The sequence below is a fragment of the Protopterus annectens genome, chromosome 1.part1 (assembly GCF_019279795.1).
Source record: "Protopterus annectens isolate FY-2018-M chromosome 1.part1, PAN1.0, whole genome shotgun sequence".
NCBI lineage: Eukaryota > Metazoa > Chordata > Ceratodontiformes > Protopteridae > Protopterus > Protopterus annectens.
In genome coordinates this window covers 1,206,444,934-1,206,466,109 of record NC_056726.1, presented here as the reverse complement: position 1 = coordinate 1,206,466,109, position 21,176 = coordinate 1,206,444,934, and the positions used below count along the sequence as shown (strand labels likewise).

The window sequence follows — 21,176 nt, the reverse complement described above, 5'->3', positions numbered from 1 at the left end:
ATCACTGAAACAGTAAGTAATGGGTACTAACTAGAAGGTTCAAAAGTTGAATTAAAGTGTGAACATAGTGTTGAGAGTGGGGTATGGGGTGAGGAGCTCAAAGAAACTAAAGCTAGGAGTTATAAACGAAAGACCTAGTAGCGCAGTGCAAACAGTAGTGCTCAAGTATGGTCGTAGCAATTAGAGTTAAAAGGGTAACCAGAGATTAAGGGGATGGCAGTGACAGCAGGGATAGTACAGCAAATGAGTCACAGATAATAAAGTGGAAGGCAAGGCTACAAAAATTTCCGGGAGGAGACGAAGATAGCAACTGTAAACAAACAGCAGATAAAGGGGGGGGGGGGGCAGTTGCATATCTTGGTGATGTGCAGTCAGGCTTTAAAAAGCCAGATTAAATGCAGCCTTACACTTAACAGGTTTACATACAATGTAAAAATGAGCAGGTTTTAGTAGGAGGGTAGCAACTGATTCAGGAAGAGTTTTTTACCCCATGCTGGTCGGGCACTGTGCTTTATGTTCTTGAGTTTCTGGTGTTCAAGACTTCTTACCTACGAATAAAAGAAAGGAGGGGAGAAAGATTATGCGAGTGAAAATATGATATGTAATAAAGATGAAAAAAAAAAAAACTCAGGACACACCTCCCAGGGTGGAAGCTAAGGGTACACCTCCCTCAATGCCATCACCTAAAACAAAAGCTGAGGACAGGTTTGGGCTCAAGCCCTCATTCGCCAAGGGTGAGCTCGCCACCTGCAGCACTGGGGAGAAAGACGGATGAACAACAGACTTATACTGCGAATGGTCAGGCATTGACTTGCTGTCTAAAGATATGTCCCCCGCAGTAATGCTCTAACTTAAACCTGAAGCTGCAAGGAGTGATATTTCTTTTTACATAACCAAAATATAACAAAAAGACTAAAGTCAGAAATAACACCACCCAGTTCCATTATCACTCCACGCAAAGTGCTATCAACTACAGCTGGCTCTGTGGCATTAGGACATAAGAATACTGACTATAACCACAGTTTAATATACAGTCCAGGTAATGAAGGATATGGTTGGGACTAAAAAAGTGATGAAAAGGCTCATGTCTGCTCTCCCACCCCCATCCCCAAAGGAGGAAGATGAGGAAGGGTGTTCAAAATGCATCCAGGGCGCATCATTTGCTATAGTTCTTGGCAGACACCAAGAACCAGCTGATAAGCATGTTAGCTTGCTGAAGTGCTTGTGGGGTGACAAAGATATATGATATCCTTGGGGAATAAGACTCTCACCAACCCCATGGACATACCAATCACTGACTGACATTTAGCAAGCAGGGGAGAACACAGTACAACAAGGAAAAAAAAGACTGAGTGACAGTGAAGACTCCGCAGGTTCTGTTTCATCTCTGCTACCCACCCCACTGGAAAAAACGAAAAACAGCAATACTCCACTGTGGTACTATAACTAAAGAGAAGAACACAAATCATCAGCATGGAGAAATAAATAAATACATTAAAAAATAAAAGAGAAAGCATGAGACAGGTCTCAACAACCACAATTTTCTTAGTTGCAAACAGGACAACTTTTCTCATCTTCACTTTTCAGCAGCCAGCCTAAACCTCTGACCTATGTTGCAAGTGTCATCATCATGGTATTTCACAAGACACTGCATGCAATGCCACTGCCGGTACAGACTGGTATTCTGATGACAACCAAGACACCTACTGTGTTGGTGATGTGTTACCATACAAACACTGGTCTTTTCCAACAACAGCAAGGATGCAGTTCTGAATTGTGCAATCAGCAATAAAGTGAGGTGTGACCTGGTGGCATGTGCACTTGTGTATCTAGCATCTTATGTCACAGCATGCATTGATATGGGCATAAAGACATCCCTGAACACAAACTTTACAAAGAAGGTGCCAAAATATGAATGGTGGAGAAGATAGACCCAACTAAGGACGCATCCAAGATGTCATCAATGTTCAATTTGCAGGTTTTGCTGTGTGATGTCTTCTTGATGTTAATATATAAAACAAACCCCTCTGTATTGCCTTTTTTAATGATAACAAACCCTCAGAAAACCCCAAAATGAGTATAGACAGAAATAGTAATACCAAGTTCCATTATCATTAGCTGTAACTGGAGGTGTTACCAAGCAGAGAAACCATAATTTAGGATTGTCTTATCAATGTAATCCTGGATAAAATGACTGAAGTGAAACCCATTCTCCTCTCTACCCTGTATGACTATAGCTCCTGCTACAGAGTATAATCCTGACACAGCAGTCTGAATCACTAAAAAAGGACTATCTTTAGCTTGAGCTGTGCTATTTACTGATGTCACGTAAACATAATCAAATTATGTTCACAATTATACATAACACTGAGGCTCTGTGAAAAAGATGTCCAGTTCAATTCAAGCATACAACATGATTTTCTTTTCATTCCAAAGAAAGGACTAATTTTCTACGCAAACAAATCCTCTAGCAAAGAAAGTGGACCACAAGGTTAGGGATTCTTTGAACACAGAGAATGCACTACCTCCCATAATCATAAACAAAGGGACAAACTTAATAAGCTTCTCACTTGAAAACAGTAGGATAAAAATGATCACACTTAGTGAAGAAATAATATGGGCTCAATTACTCATGAACTCTGGATATTAGCTCCTAGGCCTCAGACAGAATTAAACTGTATTGTCCAGGTCAGTTACAACCACACAAGTACAATAAAGTCAAAATTCTTTACATTTTTATTCTATTTTCTTGGCTTAAGGTAAAAAAAGTCAAAGCTTACCATGCTTTCACAGGCTTGCTTCCCATCCATGAAACCCTTTGGAATGGCATTAGGAGTCAGTATCTCATACCTGCAACAGTACAACATAAGTGTTTCAGTCAGGTACATTCCTTGTAGTAGCAATGAGTTCCTATAAATCTATAAGGCCAAGACTTAAGTTCATGACACACTGAAAACATCTTGTAAGAGGACAATGTATTTCATACAAACAGATCCTATGTTATCCAGTGATTCTCTGCTGCTAGCATGTGCTAATTAGGTATAAACCATAGTTGAGCAGGACTTCCTGCTCCAGAAAAGAATCACTTCACAGTGTATCAAATAGGGTACGTTCTCTACCTAGATAAAAGTGGAACAGGAAAACCCACTATACTATAAATAAGTGCTCCTAGGTTTTGCACAAGTGATGGTAATAGAGGTATGTATGCTCTCATTTGTCTACACTTTATAGATTTGAGAAAATCTCTTGGCTATTACTAGCAGGCTAACAGCAATTCTTCCATCAGGAGTTAGTTCTTCAGCAGTCATTCTGTGAACAAAGCTAGCTTCTAGATTCTCAGTTTTGTCTTTTTACTAATAAGCAGTCTTCCAACACAGAGGAAGTCGATCAAACCCATGCTACAAGCACTGTTAGATAATCCACTCTTCCTAAGCTTTCAGGTCAGCTTATTTTAATAACCACTGAACTTCAGTACATGTAAACTACTCTTATACTATAAGCAAAAAATATTTGATATATCCATGACATGAAAAACAGAGATTTTCAGTGCAAGACCAAGAGGTTCTGGAGATATTTTCCCTGTTAAAGTCTGACCATCCTCCCCATTTCAAATGGGGCACTTCAAAAGAATGCTGGGCAGTCTTTGACAGAACGTTAGTTTTGGATAATGAATTGCTGAAATCAATAGAAAGCTTTTGTTCCTACATATGATGTACTCATCCAAAATCTCTGTGCCTCAACTGCACTATTTGCTCAGTGGGAGGCTCTTTTCACTCTTTTGTTAACAAGGAGCCCATATTCTGTTATTAGTCAAGCCTTAACTACCTAAGTGGGCAGGAAATCTTGCACACATCAAGACCTACTCTGCACTGTACTCCCAAGATTGCTTTATCTATTTTATCTTATGAACCATGTAATAATCTGTATCTCATGCAGTTCTCCTCTCCTACAGCCCTTCCACCTTCTCATACATAATCATCCTCTGCCTACTGCACTCATTAGGATTAGCATGCCTTTTTGAAACACCTTTCCTTATATTCACTTTGCAAACATACATCTTCAATAACATGGGACAACACATCAAAATATCTCAAAATTATTCTATATTTGAAATGACCATTTCAGAACCCTCTCCACATCCTTCTCATCAAAGGGTTCAAATACAACTCACCCATTCACACCTATAGGTACTTCTTGGGGACGTCTACTCTGACATGATGACCACAACAATTACTACTGCATCTGTTTATTTATAAAACTAAGTTGTGGAAAACACCCACTTTTAACTATGTGCAGGGTTAACTCTGAGAAACAACAGCATAACCGACAGGGCTGAGAAAGTACAGTTGTGGAAGTTACTCTTACTATAACAGTAGATGCTGTAATGATCACTGTTGCAGCAGCCTTAGCTATTTCCCTTATATCCATAGGTTCACACGTATACATTAGGCTAATGACCATCAGGGCCTTCTTAAGGCTAACCACACAATCCAGCCCAACTGTGTCCCTTTGTATCATTGGTGTTCATTAACAGATGGGACACTAGTTTGGAAGTTTCTAGAGGTTATGTGCAGGGTATGTTAACCTGGGCATTACTGTCTGCGGGTCTGCCTATCAGAGACATGGGGGCCAGACCCAGGCGAATTTTCAATTTCCCATCCATTGGTCAAGGCTGCACTTAAATAGGGTTAGGGATGGACTCTGCATTACATGGATGAGGAGCCTGTTCTAGAGCTTGAGAATCCTTTGAAACCCAAAGCTGTCTCGCCAATATGTCTTATTTATGCCACAAGCAAAATTTAAATCCTTGGATCTAGTGATTCTGACGTTGTTTGTTTTGTAGCTGTGCAAAAGGTCTATTAAAGCTGGATCCGAGGATGCCTTGTATGCCAAGTATAGACTGCCTCGCGGTAAACTCTAGAAGACAAAATACAGAAACAGGGCTTTAAAGTAATCCATATAGGACAATGTCTTTATAAAGATCTTATTGCCCTTTTAGACAGAGGCCGGCAGCAAACATTCCCTAACAAACACTAGATGGGTACTCATAAATTCATCCTCAGGCTGGGCCCCATGTCTCTTACAGACAGATGCCGACACTAAACACTCTCTAACATACTCCACCTCATATAACTTTTTAGCAACCTCCTAACTAACAAACCACTCCTAACAAACATACCCTTCCCAGTTAAGAAGCACATGTTACAAGGGGATGCAATCGGGTTGGGTTGCCTGGTTAGGTTTATAAAGGCCTAGTGGTCATTAGCCTAGTGTATACATATGAACAGATATATACATGTACCTATACTATGCTCATCATATTGATCACTGCTGCAGTGGCCTTAACTATATGGGTAGTTCACTTTAGCTAACTACATTGGGGAGGTGGAAGGAAAAGTGTCCAGGAGTTCCCGGAGAATGGTCCTAGCAAAACTTGATCTGGAACTAGTGAAGGAATCAAGCTTATAGTGCTTTGTAAAGGTATGTTCAGAGGACCAAGTATCAGCTTCTAGAATACATCTAAAAATCCAACCCTTTCCAAAAAGCCATAGATGAACTCAAGATCTGGTAGGGTGAACCTTGACCCTGCCTGGAACAGTTTTGTTATGGTGAGTATAACAAAAGGTAATAGTCTTAAGACAACCATTTGGAAATAGTCTGTTTTGACACATGTTGTCCCTTCTTATTACCTTCACAAGAAGTAAACAATTGATCCGAAGAGAAGAAAGATTTAGTTCTGTCAAGACAGTATCCAAGTTGTCTGTGGGCATTCAGGGTATGGAAAATCTTTTCTCTCTCATTTTTAGGTTCAGGAATCAAAATGTGGAAATGGACAGTTTGGCTTAAAGTAAACTCAGATACCATGTTAGGCACAAAAAAGGGATTAGTTCTCAAGGAAACCCTGTCCCTATGGAAAATGACATAGGGTTGACTCACCATAACAAGTTATAACTCAGGTGCCCTTCTTGCAGAGATCAGAGCAGAGATCGGGTTGACTGACCATAAGAGCTTGTACCTCAGATACTCTTCTTACAGCAGTCAGAGCAATCAGCAAAACTGTATTCCATGTTAAGAACCTCAAGTTAGCTAGATTTGCTGGTTCAAACGGAGCAAGTGTTAGCTTATCTAGCACAAAATTAAGATCCCATAGATGGGCCACCAGTTTTCTTGGGAGACCTCTTATGGAAAACTCTTTTCCGGAACATTCTGACATGAAACTGCATTGAAGGAGGAGGATCTATAGGCAGATGGGCTGAAATGTACGATAAATAAACCTTGACAGAGGAATGAGAAAGGCCATAGGATAGCAGCTCACACAAATATTGTAAAATCCAGAGAACGACTAGCCCTGAATGGGTGATGGTTATACTGTTGGCACCAACTAGAAAACCTTTTCATTTGTTAATATATAATTTGTCAGTATAAGGCTTTCTTGCCTCCATTAGGACCTGCTGCTCTTCCTCAGTAAACAGGTGCCTAAGAGGAATTAAGAACCTATCATCCAGGAAGTCAGTTGAAAATGATTCATGTCAGGGTGTATAAAACACCTATGCTCTTGTTTGAGTAGATCTATTTTGTGAGGAAGCTTCAGTAATTGCTGCTGGCCATTTCCAAAAGAAGGGAGAACCATGGTTGCACAGGTCAGAAGAAAGTCGTCACAATGATCTTTGGGGATTCCTTCTGAATCTTCAGAAGTACCCTGGGTATGAGTGGAAAGGGTGGAAAAGCATACAAGAACACCACTGTCCAAGGGAAAGAAAAGGTAACGGTCTTTCAGGCCTTCTTGCATGGAGTCTTGGAACAGACTCTTGCTAGTTGACTGTTCAAACAGGAGGCAAAGAGGTTTACTTAAGGAACTCACCACAAATGGATCAAATCTCGAAAGATCCCCTGATCTAGTTTACATTCAGGAGGGTCTACCCCAGTCCTGCTCAGCTTGCATGCTACACAGTTTTACTATGATGGAATGTAGGATATCTTTAGAGTAAGACTGTGCTGTGAAGCTATATCCCAAGCTAACAAAGCTAGTCTGCAAAGGGGGTATGACCTGATTTTTGCTTGCTTGTTAAAATAACACATGACTGAAGCATTGTCTGTAATTACTTGAAGAGGTTCTGGTGACCAAAGACTGTTCAGAGCGTTGAGTGGCTTAATCAGGGAAAGCATCTACTTGATATTTATGTGCTTCCCCCACAAGCTGTCTACTTGTCCCACACCCCCTGCACTTTTCTCCCTTTGGAAACTGCTCCTCAAGCAAAGTCCTAAGTGTCTGTGATGACTGACTGCTTTGGAGCAGGGGAGGAGAAGAGGTGACCTGAACTTAAGCATATCTGTTGTCTCCACCAAAACAGTTCTCTTCTGACAAACTCCAGCACTGGAATTTGTAAAGATAAAGGATGCTGATGCTGGAACTTAAGATATTTCAGATACCACTGTATCTTTCTCATGTGGAGTCTTGCCAAGTGTATCATGAGATTCACAGATGCCATGAGATCCAAAATCCTGAGGTATTCCCTCACAGTGACTGAAGTCTGAGTGGAAAACCTTAGAAACAGATGTAAATAAATGTCTATTTTTCCTGTGGAAGAAAGGCTCTTTGAACTGAGGTGTCTAGTTGACATCTCAGGAACACATTCCTGTGCTAATGAGTCATGAAAGACTTTGAATGTTCTTTTGGAATCCCACCTTGTGTAAGACATCTATCACCCAACAGAGATTCCTGACACTTTGAAAAAGACACTGCAAAGATAAGCAAGTCATCTAAATATAGAAAATGGTGGATTCTTTGTAGTCTGCAATGCACTATAACTGGAGCTAGACACTTTGTGAACACTCTTGTTGCAGTGGACAGCCCCAAAGGGTAAAGCAGAGAACTGATAATGTGATCCAGACACAAAAACCCTTAAGAAATATCTGAAGTTTGGATGAATATTGATGTGATGATAGGCATCTTTTAAGTTTAACATTCACAGGAAACTTTAAAGAGGAAGAAGACGTAACACATTTTGAGGTGACATCATTCTGAGTTTGGGCACTATCACAAACATGTTTAGGAAAGAAAGACCAAGAACTGGTCTCCAAGCAATTTCTTTCTTTGGCACTAAGAACATCCCTGAATAAAAACCCTTCCCAACCTGGGAAGGAAGAACTGGTTCTGCCACTTCTTTGGAAAGCATGTTATGAAAAACAGGTGGAAACAAAAGAGTCTGATCTAAAGGAAATGACCCCCCTGGAAAAGAGGAATTTCCTTTCACTCCCATCTGTAACTTTGATGAATGACTTTCAGAACCCATTAGCCTAAAACAATTTGTTGCCAAATATAGTTGTGCAGCTTCTTATCTGATCATTCTAACTCTTTTAACAGAGTGATGAAACCCTGACAGTGACCCAGATGATGTGAATTCAACAAGCAGCTCAAAGCACATTTTAGCTGGTGCTGGAGGTTTCAATGTGGTAAAACTGGCTCACTGCTGGTTAGGCAAAGGGAATGGTGTCATGTGACATGTAATTCTCACCACAGCAGAATCCCTGGTAGGATCTGGGGATTAGTTGCTTAGGCATTACCCCTAGTCAACGTTGAAGACCTCACTCACTTTTAATTCTTAGTTATACTACACCTAGCTCTTGTTTATTTTTTGCATGTTATTCTGCAATGTTTGTTAAACTCCTGCCGTAATTGGTATAGAAGCTGCATTCATATTCTCTAGTTTTATAGGTTCATAGGTTCATACTAGGCTATCTGCCCTAGGGCATTTATAAGCCTAGCCAGAGTGTGTTTGGCTTTCGCCACCCATTTTAAATTAATTTTGCTATGCCTTTTTTTGAGGTTAGTATACTGTGCCTCTGTCTAACAGTGTCACAGAAGTGATAGCCGGGGTAAACCTATGATCTCCTATCCACTCATCAAGATTCCTCTTGAAGAGAGTCAATGTGGGACTCTGCCTAACCTGGACTGGGATTTTATTCCAGAGTGAAGGGAGCCTCTGGGTTATGAATCTGTCCCTCCAGCATGTCCTATTTATTTCAGTGCTGAGGTTCAAGTCTCTTGAGCGCGTAGCTCGATGGGATTTGGATTTTCTGAGGTGCAGCATGTCCATTAATTCCGGGTTGGACATGGCTTTATACGTCAGGCACAGATCACCTCTGAGCAGGCGGTATGCCACTGAGTAGAGCTGGAGTTTCTTTAACCGGCAGCATATGGCATCTGTTTGAGCCCTTTGATCCTCTTGGTGAGGTATTTTTGGGGTCTTTCCAGTTGCTGCAGGTGTCTGGTAAGGTACATCCCAAAAGGGGCATTGTACTCAATTATGGGCCTGATGAGGGATGAGTAAAGAGGTACGATGACCTCCCTGATCTAGATGTGAATCCCTTCATGATTAGGTGGGCTATATAAAATGTTTTTCTAACCACTTTGGCCACGTGGTTGTCAAATGAGAGATTGCTATCAACTTGGGTCCCCAGGTCCCTAATGACTTCTTCTGTACTTAATGGATTACCACCTATGTGGTAATTTGTGGGCACTTTGTTTTTGCCAAAGGGGATGACTATACACTTTTTGGCGTTTAGCTTGAGGCCATGGCTCCGGCACCCGTTGTCTGTTTCTATGAGGCCCTTTTGGAGGATGCTTGTGTCGGCTGGAGAGTTGATTATGGCACCCAGTTTGCAGTCATCTGCGAACTTGGTCAGCCACAGTCCTTCCGTGTTGGCCTGTAGCGCCGAGAAATATATACCGAACAAGAGAGGTCCCAGGACTGAGCCTTGTGGGACGCCACTTGTAACTGGTTTGGAGTCTGACATGGCTCCAGCAATTCTAACCATGTGGGTTCTGTCCTTGAGCCAGTTTGCAACCCATCTAGTGACATAGGGGTTTATATTTAAGCTGGTGAGCTTATCTATAATGCCCGAGTGGGGTACTGTATCGAAGGCTTTTGCGAGGTCCAGGTAGGCTGTGTGGACCACCTTCCCCTCATCAATGGCCTTGGTGGCTGTTTCAAAGAAATTGACCAGGTTTAAGAGGCAGGATCTGCCCTTAACAAAGCCAAACTGGGTAGGATCCAGTGTCTGTAGGTCCCCAATATCTTTATTTATGAGGTCCATGATGATCCTTTCCATAGCTTTGCAGACCAAGCTAGTCAGGCTTATGGGGCGATAGTTTCCAGGATCCGTTGAGGCACCACCTTTGTGGAGAGGGACCACTGTTGCTGTACGCCACTCTTTGGGTACATATCCTGTAGTAAGGCTAAGATTGAACAGTAGTTTTATGTTTGGGTTTAGCTCTTCTTGGAGTTCATGTAGGGCGCAGCCGGGACACCATCTGGTCCCATTGATGCTGTGTTTTTGCTTTGGAGAGGGCGGCTCTTACCTGAGCATCTGAGATGTCAGGGGCAGCACTCTGTTGGGATAGATATTTGTCCTTTGGTGGGGATAGGGGAGAAGTTTGCACTGAACCTGTCAGCTAGGATGTTGGCAATGTCTGTGGGCTCAGTGTATTTTTGTCATTTTGGACTAATTCTGAGCATATCTGGGAATTCCCACCCAGGTTCCTAACATAACTAAAGAAAGCCTTGTGATTATCCTTAGTGTCCTGTGCAATTTTTCTCTCGAAGCTGGCCTTAGACGATTTTATGAGTGCCCGTAGTTTTTTGCTAATACTGATCAGAGATGCCTTCCCTTTTTGGGATTTTGCTCTATCATGTAGTAGCTTCCTCCTTCTATTGTATAGTTTGTTTATGGCTGGGGTCCACCAGACAGGACGTCTGCCTTTGGAGGATTGGGTCTTGGTTTTATTTGGGATTGCATGATCCATGCATTCCTGAAGGCATTCATAAAATGCGTTTATAAAGGATTCTGCGGTCTGGGCCGTATTTTCCACAGGCCCGGGGGCTTTGAAGGATTTCACCTCGGTTTTGAGGCGTGTGAAATTTGCTTTAGAGAAGTTTTTCACTGTGGTTTTCTGGGCAGGGGGTGGGGTCGGGATGTGAATATCCAGTGAGATTAGTTTACGGTCTGATCTTACCAGTGAGGGATACACTTCTGGTCTGGAGCATAGTGTCCCCATGTTGGTGATGATCAGGTCCAGTATGTTTTCCCCTCTTGTGGGAGTGGTAACAAGTTGTTCCATAGCATTTGTGTTTATAAATTCTAGGAACCTTTGGGCTAGGGTGTTGGAGCTAGAGTAATGCTCCCAGTCTATGTTTGGGTAGTTGAAGTCGCCCAATATAATGGTGTTTGGAGAGACCTTCATATTTTCCAGTATTCTGAAGAAGGCCAAGTGGGGTTCCTGTGTTTGGGAGGGTGGTCTGTAGCAGGCTATAAACTGGAAGGCAGTTTTACCCACAGTTAGTTGCACATGGATAGTCTCTGATGCTTCGTGCTGTGCCACCAACCTGGAGGTGTGGGTATCTTTGACAAATATTGATACTCCCTCCTTTGTGGTTCAGTCCAAGTTTTGGGGCCGAAAAGCATGGTATGAGGTATAACCTGGTAGTGCTGGGGTGCTCTCGGGAGCCTTGAACCAGGTTTCTGTTACTGCACAGATATCGATGTTCTCCATGCTAAGGAGAGTTTCGAGTGCGTGCATATTGAGGTTTAGACTTCTGGCGTTGAGTAGCATTACTCTTAGTTTCTTATCCCTTGTGATACCTATGGAGGTGGGTTTGTCTTTAGAGCCTTGTCTAAAAAAGGCACTATGGGCGTAGCAAGAGCCTTTGCCAATATCCGAAAGCCCAGGGGTGACAGGTGCAAGCCGTCCCTAGCGAAGCATCGTGGCTTGTCGAGCATGTCATCCCAGGCTGACAGGCATTGGATCCCCTTTGAATGACACCAACACTTAAGCCAATTGTTGAAATTGATCATCTTGTCTTCATATTGTGGCATCATTCTTGGTGAGGGTAAGATGCTACTCAAGGTCAGGGTCATACCGGCCTGGGCTACATGCTCAGAGAGCTCTTCTATGTCTCTTTTCATGTAGCCCAGGGAGGTACGTCTCAGGTCATTCACACCAGCATGGACAATGACTGAGTCATATTTGTACTTGCCTTGGAGTGACCTGAGTGCTTGTGTTATGTGGCGGATCCTAGCACCCGACAGGCAGCTCACCGTGACCTTCTCCTTGTTCAGCCTGGTGAGCGGGACGTCAGTGTGCCTGACGATAGAGTCACCTATTACAAGTGTATCAGGTGTGTTGTTTAGCCTTAAGGGCTGTGACTGTTCGGCACACTGGCTTTGTGAGCTATGTGTTGCACGTGTTTTGTTCTGGGGTAGCGGTTGCTTGGGTGTCTGCTTTGGAGGTCTCTGCTGCTTAGGCAGATTTTTATTTAGAGCCTCCGAGTATGTTTTTGTGTGTTTATGTGTTTGGTTTGTTGTCGTGGTAGGTCTATGTGAGACTGGAATTGTAGTGAGTGTGGTTTCCTTCTCCTCCTGACTGGTTATGCCAGTACTGAGTTGAGAGAGCTTAGCCTCCAGTTTGGCTATATGGTTGCATCTCTCACATGTGTTGGAATTTGTTGGGAGGAGGAGAGGGTTGTCTGTGTACATGAGGCAGTTGTAACATTGCCTCAAGATTCCCAGATTCACCAGCTGGACCGGAGAGGAGATTGACAACTGACCTTTGGACATGCTAGAATAGTATTGGGAATTCCTTTATAATTGAAAAAAAGGGCCAATGGGGAACAAGGTACTCAAGGGCAGTTTGTGAGGGTGTAGTGCTTTTAATTTTTTAGAGCTGACTTATATAATTGCTTTAGTGAGCAAGTGCCAGGTAACAAATGCAATGTGTTACAGGTAACTTAAATGCAAAAACGACAAACAGTAACTTTCTTTCAAGTGAAACAAGGAAATAAGTACAGTAAGCAATGCAGATATCACTAAGGATCCACAGAAGTGCTAAAAGGCCGCGTTTTAGGTGGAATTAGCATTTCAGGGAAATAAACAAACAACAAGCATACAAATAAAGCTAGATTCAGCAGGCCGGGATCTAGTCTATGCTACAGCAAACAAGGTGTACCAATTTCAGTAAGAAACAGTTAGAATATGCAGGCACTATAAGCCTCTAACCAGAAATTCCCTGCTCAGAAGGGCAGAGTCCAGCCTCTCCTCCCACAAGAGTGCAGACCGCAATCCTTCTTAACGTAAAATAACTGGCCTGAAGCCCAAGTGCTTAAACCAGAACTAATACACTTTTAGAATAACAGACACTGAGCTCTCAATCAGCAGTTCACAACTTAGAAGGATGTAAGCTACCTGTCCTGCCACCACAGTGCAGGCCACAAACCTTCCTAATGTAAAACAACTGGTCTGAAGCCCAAGTGCTTAATCCAAAAGACTTAGAAATGACTTGTTACCTGTCACCATCGGTGTCCCTCAGGGTTCCATTCTTGGACCACTTCTTTTCTCTTTATTCATTAATGATCTCTATATAGCAATTCTTCAAGCAACCTGCATTCAATATGCAGATGACTCCACCCTTATTTGCTCAGCTTCCTCTCCAACTGAACTTTCTTCCCTTACTCAAAACATCTTCAACACGGTAGAAACGTGGTTTACCAAACGTTACCTCCTACTTAATGCCAAAAAAACTAAACTTCTTCTCTTTACTCCCACTACTAGGTCCTCCCCCTTAGACTTCACAATCTCTTCAAATAATGCCACTGTCATCTCACCTGACTCTACTACCAAACTTTTAGGAATAACCACTGACAATAATCTCTTTTGATCAACATATTAACAACACCATTAAAATAGTCAACAGAAAAATAGGATCCTTATATAGAATTAAGTCTTTCTTAACCACATCAGCTAGAGCCAAGATCGCTCATTCCCATCTAATCTCAACTCTTCTGTATGCCTCACCTATTTTTACAAACCTTAAGAAAACTAACCTTAACAAACTAGCAACTTCCTACAATAATATTGCCAGATTCGCTACTGGAAATCCCTTTAGAACTCACCACTGTTCTAACCTGATGCAAGTAGACTGGCTGGAATTTCAAAACCATCTGTTAATCCCCCAACTCACTATTGCCCACAAAATACTGTACCAACCCAATAATACCCCTATACTCTCAAAACTCTTAATCCCATATAATAATCTCAACTCCCTTCGCTCTTCTAGTAAACTCATTGCCAGCTTAACAAAGTCTAATAAAACAGCTGGTGACTCACTATTTACTAATATAGCAGGAAGGAACTTGAATCTGCTACCTAGTGATATAACACTAACTACATCATTGCCACTCTTCAAACAAAAGCTCAAAAATCACCTCCAAAGTCACTGGCTATGTCCTTGTAGTAAACCTGACTAGTCAACACCTATACCCTGTTTTTCTCCTCTTCTACCTTCTTCCTAACATTTAGTAATTAGTCTTGTAACTAAGACTATCACTAAAACAAACTAAATTCAATGTATTGCTTAAATCCCTCAATTCTGATGTAAATTATTGTACTTAACTCTTACTAGAGTGCATCTATTTCACCTTTTTAAGAAAGATTATGTTCTATGTTAACTTTCTGAAGTGTCTTTGATCTCTGAAATGTTATACTGTATCATATGGTTTTTAATCCTTTTTTTTTACCATGTAATGATATTTTTTTGTATACGTTTTTGTTTGTATTTGTGTGGAGCTTTTCTCCCCGGGCCTCTACTGAAAATGGATATATATCCAGCTAGACTAGCCCGGTTAACAAATGTAAAATAAAATATGGAGCTACTGTCTAAAAAAAAAAAGGGGGGGGGGCAACATTTGATTTTATGTATTTATTTAGCTTGTTCACTGGGTAGTACACTGATAAACATGCAATAATCACATACACCATCCATCAGACAATTGAAACAGAGCTAAAATTATTTACAGAGGAATTAAGTTTAGTAGTAAATATGGGAGAACAGCATGTGGAAACAGAGGTGATTATGTACATGTACACTCCTGTGCATGTACATCTGGTTATCCACATACTTAACAATGGCCATTGCATGCCAGCCTTTTGTATGCTTTGAGAATGTTAGGTTCTAAACACACACATCCCAATCCCCCACATGGATGATGACACTGCATCTTGAAATTTACATCCCGGGGAACAGTGCATTTAGAGGAAGGCTTGATTGGTGAGAGAGTTGAATTGGCATACATAAAAAAAATATTCTCATCTACTCACAGTGTCAAAAAGAGCAGCTGTTGTCATTAGTAACATGGTTAGCCTCATTTTTCTTGTTCGTAAGAAACAGAAAAACTTGTGTTTATCTCCTTCTCAAATTTCTTCAGATAGGAGTAGTTTACTAGTTCTGGCTCAGGGTTTAATTCAGGCTGTTGATCCTACTTGTAAAGTAATTTCTGGTAAAAGAAAGAGGGATTCCCCTTTTCCTGAAGATTCAAGATTAAACGAAAATTCCAGCCAAGCTAGAACTTCCACTGAGAGACCTCTCAAACCTCTTGTATCAGAGGCACATGGGATATATGCAAATGACCCTTATGAACATCAGGTGTTTCAGCTATCACCACATAGCTTGGCTGGAGTTTTTTTACTGATTGTTTTTTTCTGTGTGACCTTCTCACTCTTTGTTTTAGTTTGAAGATTCAAGATTCTAAATCTGAACAGGAAAATGCGTGATGGATACAGAGTTTTTCCTCATATTTCTAATTCAGACTCAGCGCATTTTCTGATTCTCCCTCTGGGGGGTTTACCACCTCTGAGACTAGAATGTGCCAGTGTTTTCAGTGGGAAAATACTGAGGTTTCTCCGTCCCTCAGAATGTACTTTGAGTTGTTACTGAAGGATTTTCCAGACCCTACACCTTTTCCTCCTGTTCTGTCTGCTTTAGATGTGTTTGTCACTGCCTGCATCTTCCTGATAGTCAGTCAGCTACCCCTAAAAAGCAGATAGGATGTGTACAGTTCCTCAGTCTTTTACGTTTTTATAAACTATTCAAAAATCTGACCTAGCAGCTATAGCTAGTTGAACACACTGCTGCAAAGTACTTAGTTAATTCCAATCCTACACTTTCTGATAAGGATGGGAAAGTTATTGATAATTACGGGGGAAAGTATATACTTCTGCAACTCCGATTTTGAGAATTTCAAATTCTCAGGCTCAAAATGTATTCTGAAAATTTGTGAAAGTATGATAAATGTTTTATCTGCAGTTTCCTCTTGTGAGGAAAATCTGCTTTAAGTAACTTACTTTCCTCTATTGAACAGGTCACTGCTCATTGTTTGCAGTGTGTGTATGACTCTACTGATACTTCTAGGACTATGGCCATTGGTACTGTTTTGAGGAGGTTTGCATGGCTACATTCTCAGAACCTCCCAGATGATGTTAAAAATTTAAATTCTCCCTCGGATAGAAATGTCGTGTTTGGCCTCTGTGCTGTGGAGGTGATCAAAATGTGTGATTAAAGCGACAAGCTGATCCAGAAAATCTGTAAGATTTTTCAGCCCTCCTTTTCTAAATTGTCCAAGGGGTTTTCTATCTCCTCATCTAGTTTGGCAAAAAAAAAAAAAAAGAATAAAGAGTCTCAACAAAATTCAGGCAAACAGACATTTAAGAAGAAATGGCAAGGAAGTACCAAAAACAAGCCTCGAATCTCCAAAAACCAAGGACAGTCCAAAAACTCTGAATGACTGACTGTTCAAGAGGCATTGTGGCCCCCTCCCATCCTGGACCTTTTTTTATTCCAGAAAATCTGAATCTGCATTTTTCTATTACCAAATAGGTATTCCTATAACACTCCTTTCTGTATATTTCTGTAATAAAGTCTCCTTGCAACGATCTACGAACATATACATCTAGAAACTCAACTGATGCAAGAGAAGTATTAGCTGTAAACTTCAAGAACCCAGTGGTATTGTTGATGAATTCCACTCCTTTGGGAGGGGGATATGTCCAGTTTTACCCAGTTTGTGGAATTCATCAACAATAATTTATTACAGAAATATACAGAAAGGAGTGTTATAGGAATACCTATTTGGAACGTAGTAGTATGCATCCCCAACACATTTTTAAGAACGTAATGAAAGCAAGCACTGAGAGTGTCAAGGTTAACAGCTAATGATGAGAGCTTTGATGGAGCGCTTACAAATCTTGGTAAATCCTTCCCTGAGAGAGGTTATTCTAAGGAAGAAGTTAATATGACCATTGCACAAACACATAGTGTGAGAACAAGTCTAGGTAGACCATATTTTTCGGGGATGAAAAGGGTAGCCACTGAAGTAAATTCTAGGAATGAATACATGAGGGTTCCAGTGACTTATTCCTGTACATTAATTTGTTGAAAAATGTGTTTTCCAAGAATTGGAACGTTCTCTGTGCAGATGAAAGAATAAGGCAAATGGTTGGTGATGTTCCACACTATGCTTTTAAAAATAAGAAATCTCTCAAAAGAATCCTCTGTGGCCCTATACTGAGCCAAGGGGAAGGTGCCCAGACTCTAGGGTCTGGTTATGGTACTTTACCATGTAAAGAATGCAATTTCTGTAGATATCTTGATACTTCAAAGGAAATTCCATCATCGAGACACAAGGAAGAAATTGAGTTTTCGTTTGAGAGCAGACTGTAATTACACTAATTTGGTATATCTAGGTTATTGCTTAGTTTGTTTTTCGTTTTATATTGGTATGACCACACACAGGTTACGGGATCGGACTAGGGAGCACCTCTATGACATATCTAGACATGCTGACACCAATGCACTGGCACGACATGTCATGACTGTGGGTACAGAACATGAGATCAGATTTATGGTTATAGATGGTATCATTTAATGCTAGACAGGGCCCTGTTAGGAATAGGGTTGAAAATAGTGAACTCAAATGGATCATTAGAATGAGGGCGAATATGGGTAAAGGACTTAATGATAAGTTGTCCATTCAACCCATATTAGCCAACAGACTTTTACATAGATGAGAGGATGTTGGATTATTTTTATGAAATTTTTATAAAGTATTTTTATGAATACATTTTTTATGAATGAATGCATGAATTTTATGAATATGTATTTAACATTTGTATGGTCAGATAGGGACTGTTTATGAGTTGTTGGTCCTTTTGTATTTACATATATACATTCTTGATGTATACATTTTTGATGTTGTATCTTTAAACGTTGAACTGATGTGATGTCAATAAGTGGAGAGTGTATTTAAATGTTTGAATTGATTAGATTAAACTGTCTGAGGAAGCAGCTTGACTGCGAAAGCGCTCACCATTGTTTCTATTTGATTAAACTATTATTTTATATAGCTGTGGTTCAGTGCTCTTTACATATATATGTCCTACTTATTTCTCTTTGTTGTGAGAGCACTGGTTTATCCACACAGTCTACATTTATGTAAAGGAAACCACACCGACACAATCCTAGCTGCAAGCATTTTACATCACAAACCATACTGACACACTCCCAGTTGCAAACATTATACATCACTTACAATCTACCCAATTATTTTCAAACATTACATAGCTCAAAGTCCTGCCTTCTTTTAAACCTCGTTATTCTCCTTTATGTATTGGTCCCACAGTTCCCATTTTTTCCTACGTAGTTTGCTCCTACCCTTTTCGAAAGATCTCAATCCCAGTTGTTTTATTTTTGTTACTATGTTCACTACTTCTAATATAGTTGGTTTAGATTTTGATTTCCATTTTCTAGTAATTGTTTTTGGCAGCCACCATAATTAGACACAGCAAGGCCTTGCTATATCTAGGCAATTACGGTTCTGTATCATAGCTCAGAAAAAAATCTCCCTCGTCACACCAATCCACCCACCCAGAATCTCCAACACTGTGTCCCACAGGGAATCCTTAAAGTCTGCCAATCTACTGCACTACCAGAAAATATGTTCCAAGTACCTCTTTCTTCCCTGTCACACCTCCAACATTTGCTGTTTACCTGAGGAAAAACTCTCTGGAGTCTACTTGGGGTATAACAAATATCTATATAAACATTTCCAAGCAAAAATCCTAACTCTTCTAGATTTTGTTGCATATTTGGGAGACATACATATATCCTCCCATTGTTTATTTGTGAATTGCTTATACAATCTCTCTTCCCAATCCTTTCTAACCTCCTCTGATCAATTCTTATAGTTATCATGCAGTATTTTATATGCTCTACTAATTATTCCTTTTTTAATGGCAGCTTCTCTTCTAGAGTCTACTAGAAACTCTACCAGTACTGGTCTTTCATTTAGGACCCTCCTGTTTCTTTCTCTTTGCCTATACTCTGATATCAATCCTTGATAGGGAAGGCAATCTCTAACCTGCAGTCCAAATAAATTATTGGCCTCTTCCCATTCTGCTACCTTTCCCTCTCCAGTTATTTACTCCCAATACCTTGGTTCCTTTGTCAGTTTTCTCCAATAAATTGCAGTCTCCTCTTGCCTATTGTCTATATCCCTAATTGCAGTCACCTCTATCAGCAGAATCTCCTTTCTTCATTCCCGTGTTGACTTAGTTCTTAAAATACTTTCTGCTACTTTATGGATATAATATTCCATATGATTATTGTTATTCTCCTTAAAGGCCTGCATCCAAACTTCCAGTCTATCCTTTTTTCTTGAGCTTCCCCCGTTTCACCATCATCCCTTTCCACTTTGAATTATAGTTCCCATCTTCCCCTCCCAGATAAGGTCCTTCAGCTCTTTATTAATTGCTATCCACAAGTTCTCCTCTGGTTGATAAAAATATGCCTGACCTGTGTATAGGACTAAAGACAATTTGACTACTCGTACTTTACTATCCATATCCATATAACAAAGCTTCCATTTTCTCAGTTTTTGTATTATCTTTTTAGTCTCTTCCCATATGTCCTTAGCTGCCATATCAGAATCATTTTTAATCCATACTCCTAAATAATTCATTGTATCATGTCCCCATAAATACGGACATTGCTGAATCAATTTGCGTGTGGGTACATAATTTACCACTATTGCCTTTGTTTTAGCTTCATTAAATTTGCACTCCAAAAATATTTGAAACTGTCGCTACACAGTGTTGTCTCCTTCTGGTTTTGTCATGTATAAAATATCATCTGCAAATAAAGCCAGCTTTTCTTGACTACCATACCAATTATATCCTTTAATTTCTGAGTCCCTTATTTTCTTTGCCAGTGGTTCTAAATATAACCCAAACAACAAAGGGGAAAGAGGATACCCCTGCCTGGTTCCTCTACTCAAGCAGAAATTATCAGAGAGAACCACATCCAGTTTAATTTTCACCTCTGATCCCTTATATATCGACCTAATCAACCTTAGAATTTTTCCAGGTTATGCAAATGCTTCCACTGCCCTGCTCATGAAGTCCCAGCTTACTCTGTCAAATGGTTTCTCTGCATCAAGGACTACCAACAACAATGGTATTTTCTTACATTCTGCTTCCCTCTGGAATGTTGTCAAATGTTTGCCTCCCTTCCACAAAACCACACTGATCCATATATATCAACTTTGACATTATTTGTGTCATTCATTTAGCCATTACAGACACAAGCACTTTATAATCATGGTTTAGTATTGAAATGGGCCTGTATGAAGCTGGATCTGATGGAGCTTTACCCTCTTTAGGTATTAAAGCTACCACTGCTTTCTTCCAGGATGTTGATACTTCTTCTCCTCTTAAAATACTGTTAAACAAAACCTTCCAGAGCTTTATATCAGTTTTTCCCCTCCTAGCTTCCAAACTTTCACAGGAATATCATCTATTCCTTGGGACTTTCCTGTGGATTGGTTATATCACAATTCTTATCTCATCTTCTCCTATCCTAATCATTAGTAATTGAGCCTCATCTATCTCTAACCTTGGCATATTTAATTTGTCTATAAATATTTTCATTTGTATCTTTTCTTGATTTCCATATTTCTCTTCTTTATACAGACTTTCCAAATATTTATAATACCTCTACAGGATCTCTTGTTACCTTATTTGTTATAAGCTCCCTAAGCTTGCAACAGTCCTTTCTACTTTATGTTGCCTGAGTCTTTGTGCGAAAAGTTTTTGTACTCTACTGTTATTATAAAAAAAAAAACAGCTGCTTAACAGCAATCTTTCTAAACTTGTGCATATTATTGAGATAATTCCTTATTTTCTGCTTAGCATTCTACAGTTTATCCTCTTCTAGTTCTGTGAGATTCCCCCTATTCTGCAGTACTTTAACATTTATCAGCCCCTCCAAACAATTCTTGTTACTTCTATTT

General features: G+C 40.3%; 1 protein-coding gene across 4 annotated transcripts in view; it reads right to left on the bottom strand.

Annotated features, from left to right (window-relative positions):
* The window catches only part of LOC122809252 (myosin-10-like), a 3,714,157-nt gene that overhangs the window by 1,396,445 nt on the left and 2,296,536 nt on the right, over positions 1 to 21,176 (bottom strand). For all 4 annotated transcript variants that reach the window (XM_044080584.1, XM_044080595.1, XM_044080606.1 and 1 more), the window contains one exon: positions 2,781 to 2,850. In XM_044080584.1, coding sequence (XP_043936519.1) covers positions 2,781 to 2,850 — 70 coding nt within the window. The remainder of the gene's footprint in view (positions 1 to 2,780; positions 2,851 to 21,176) is intronic.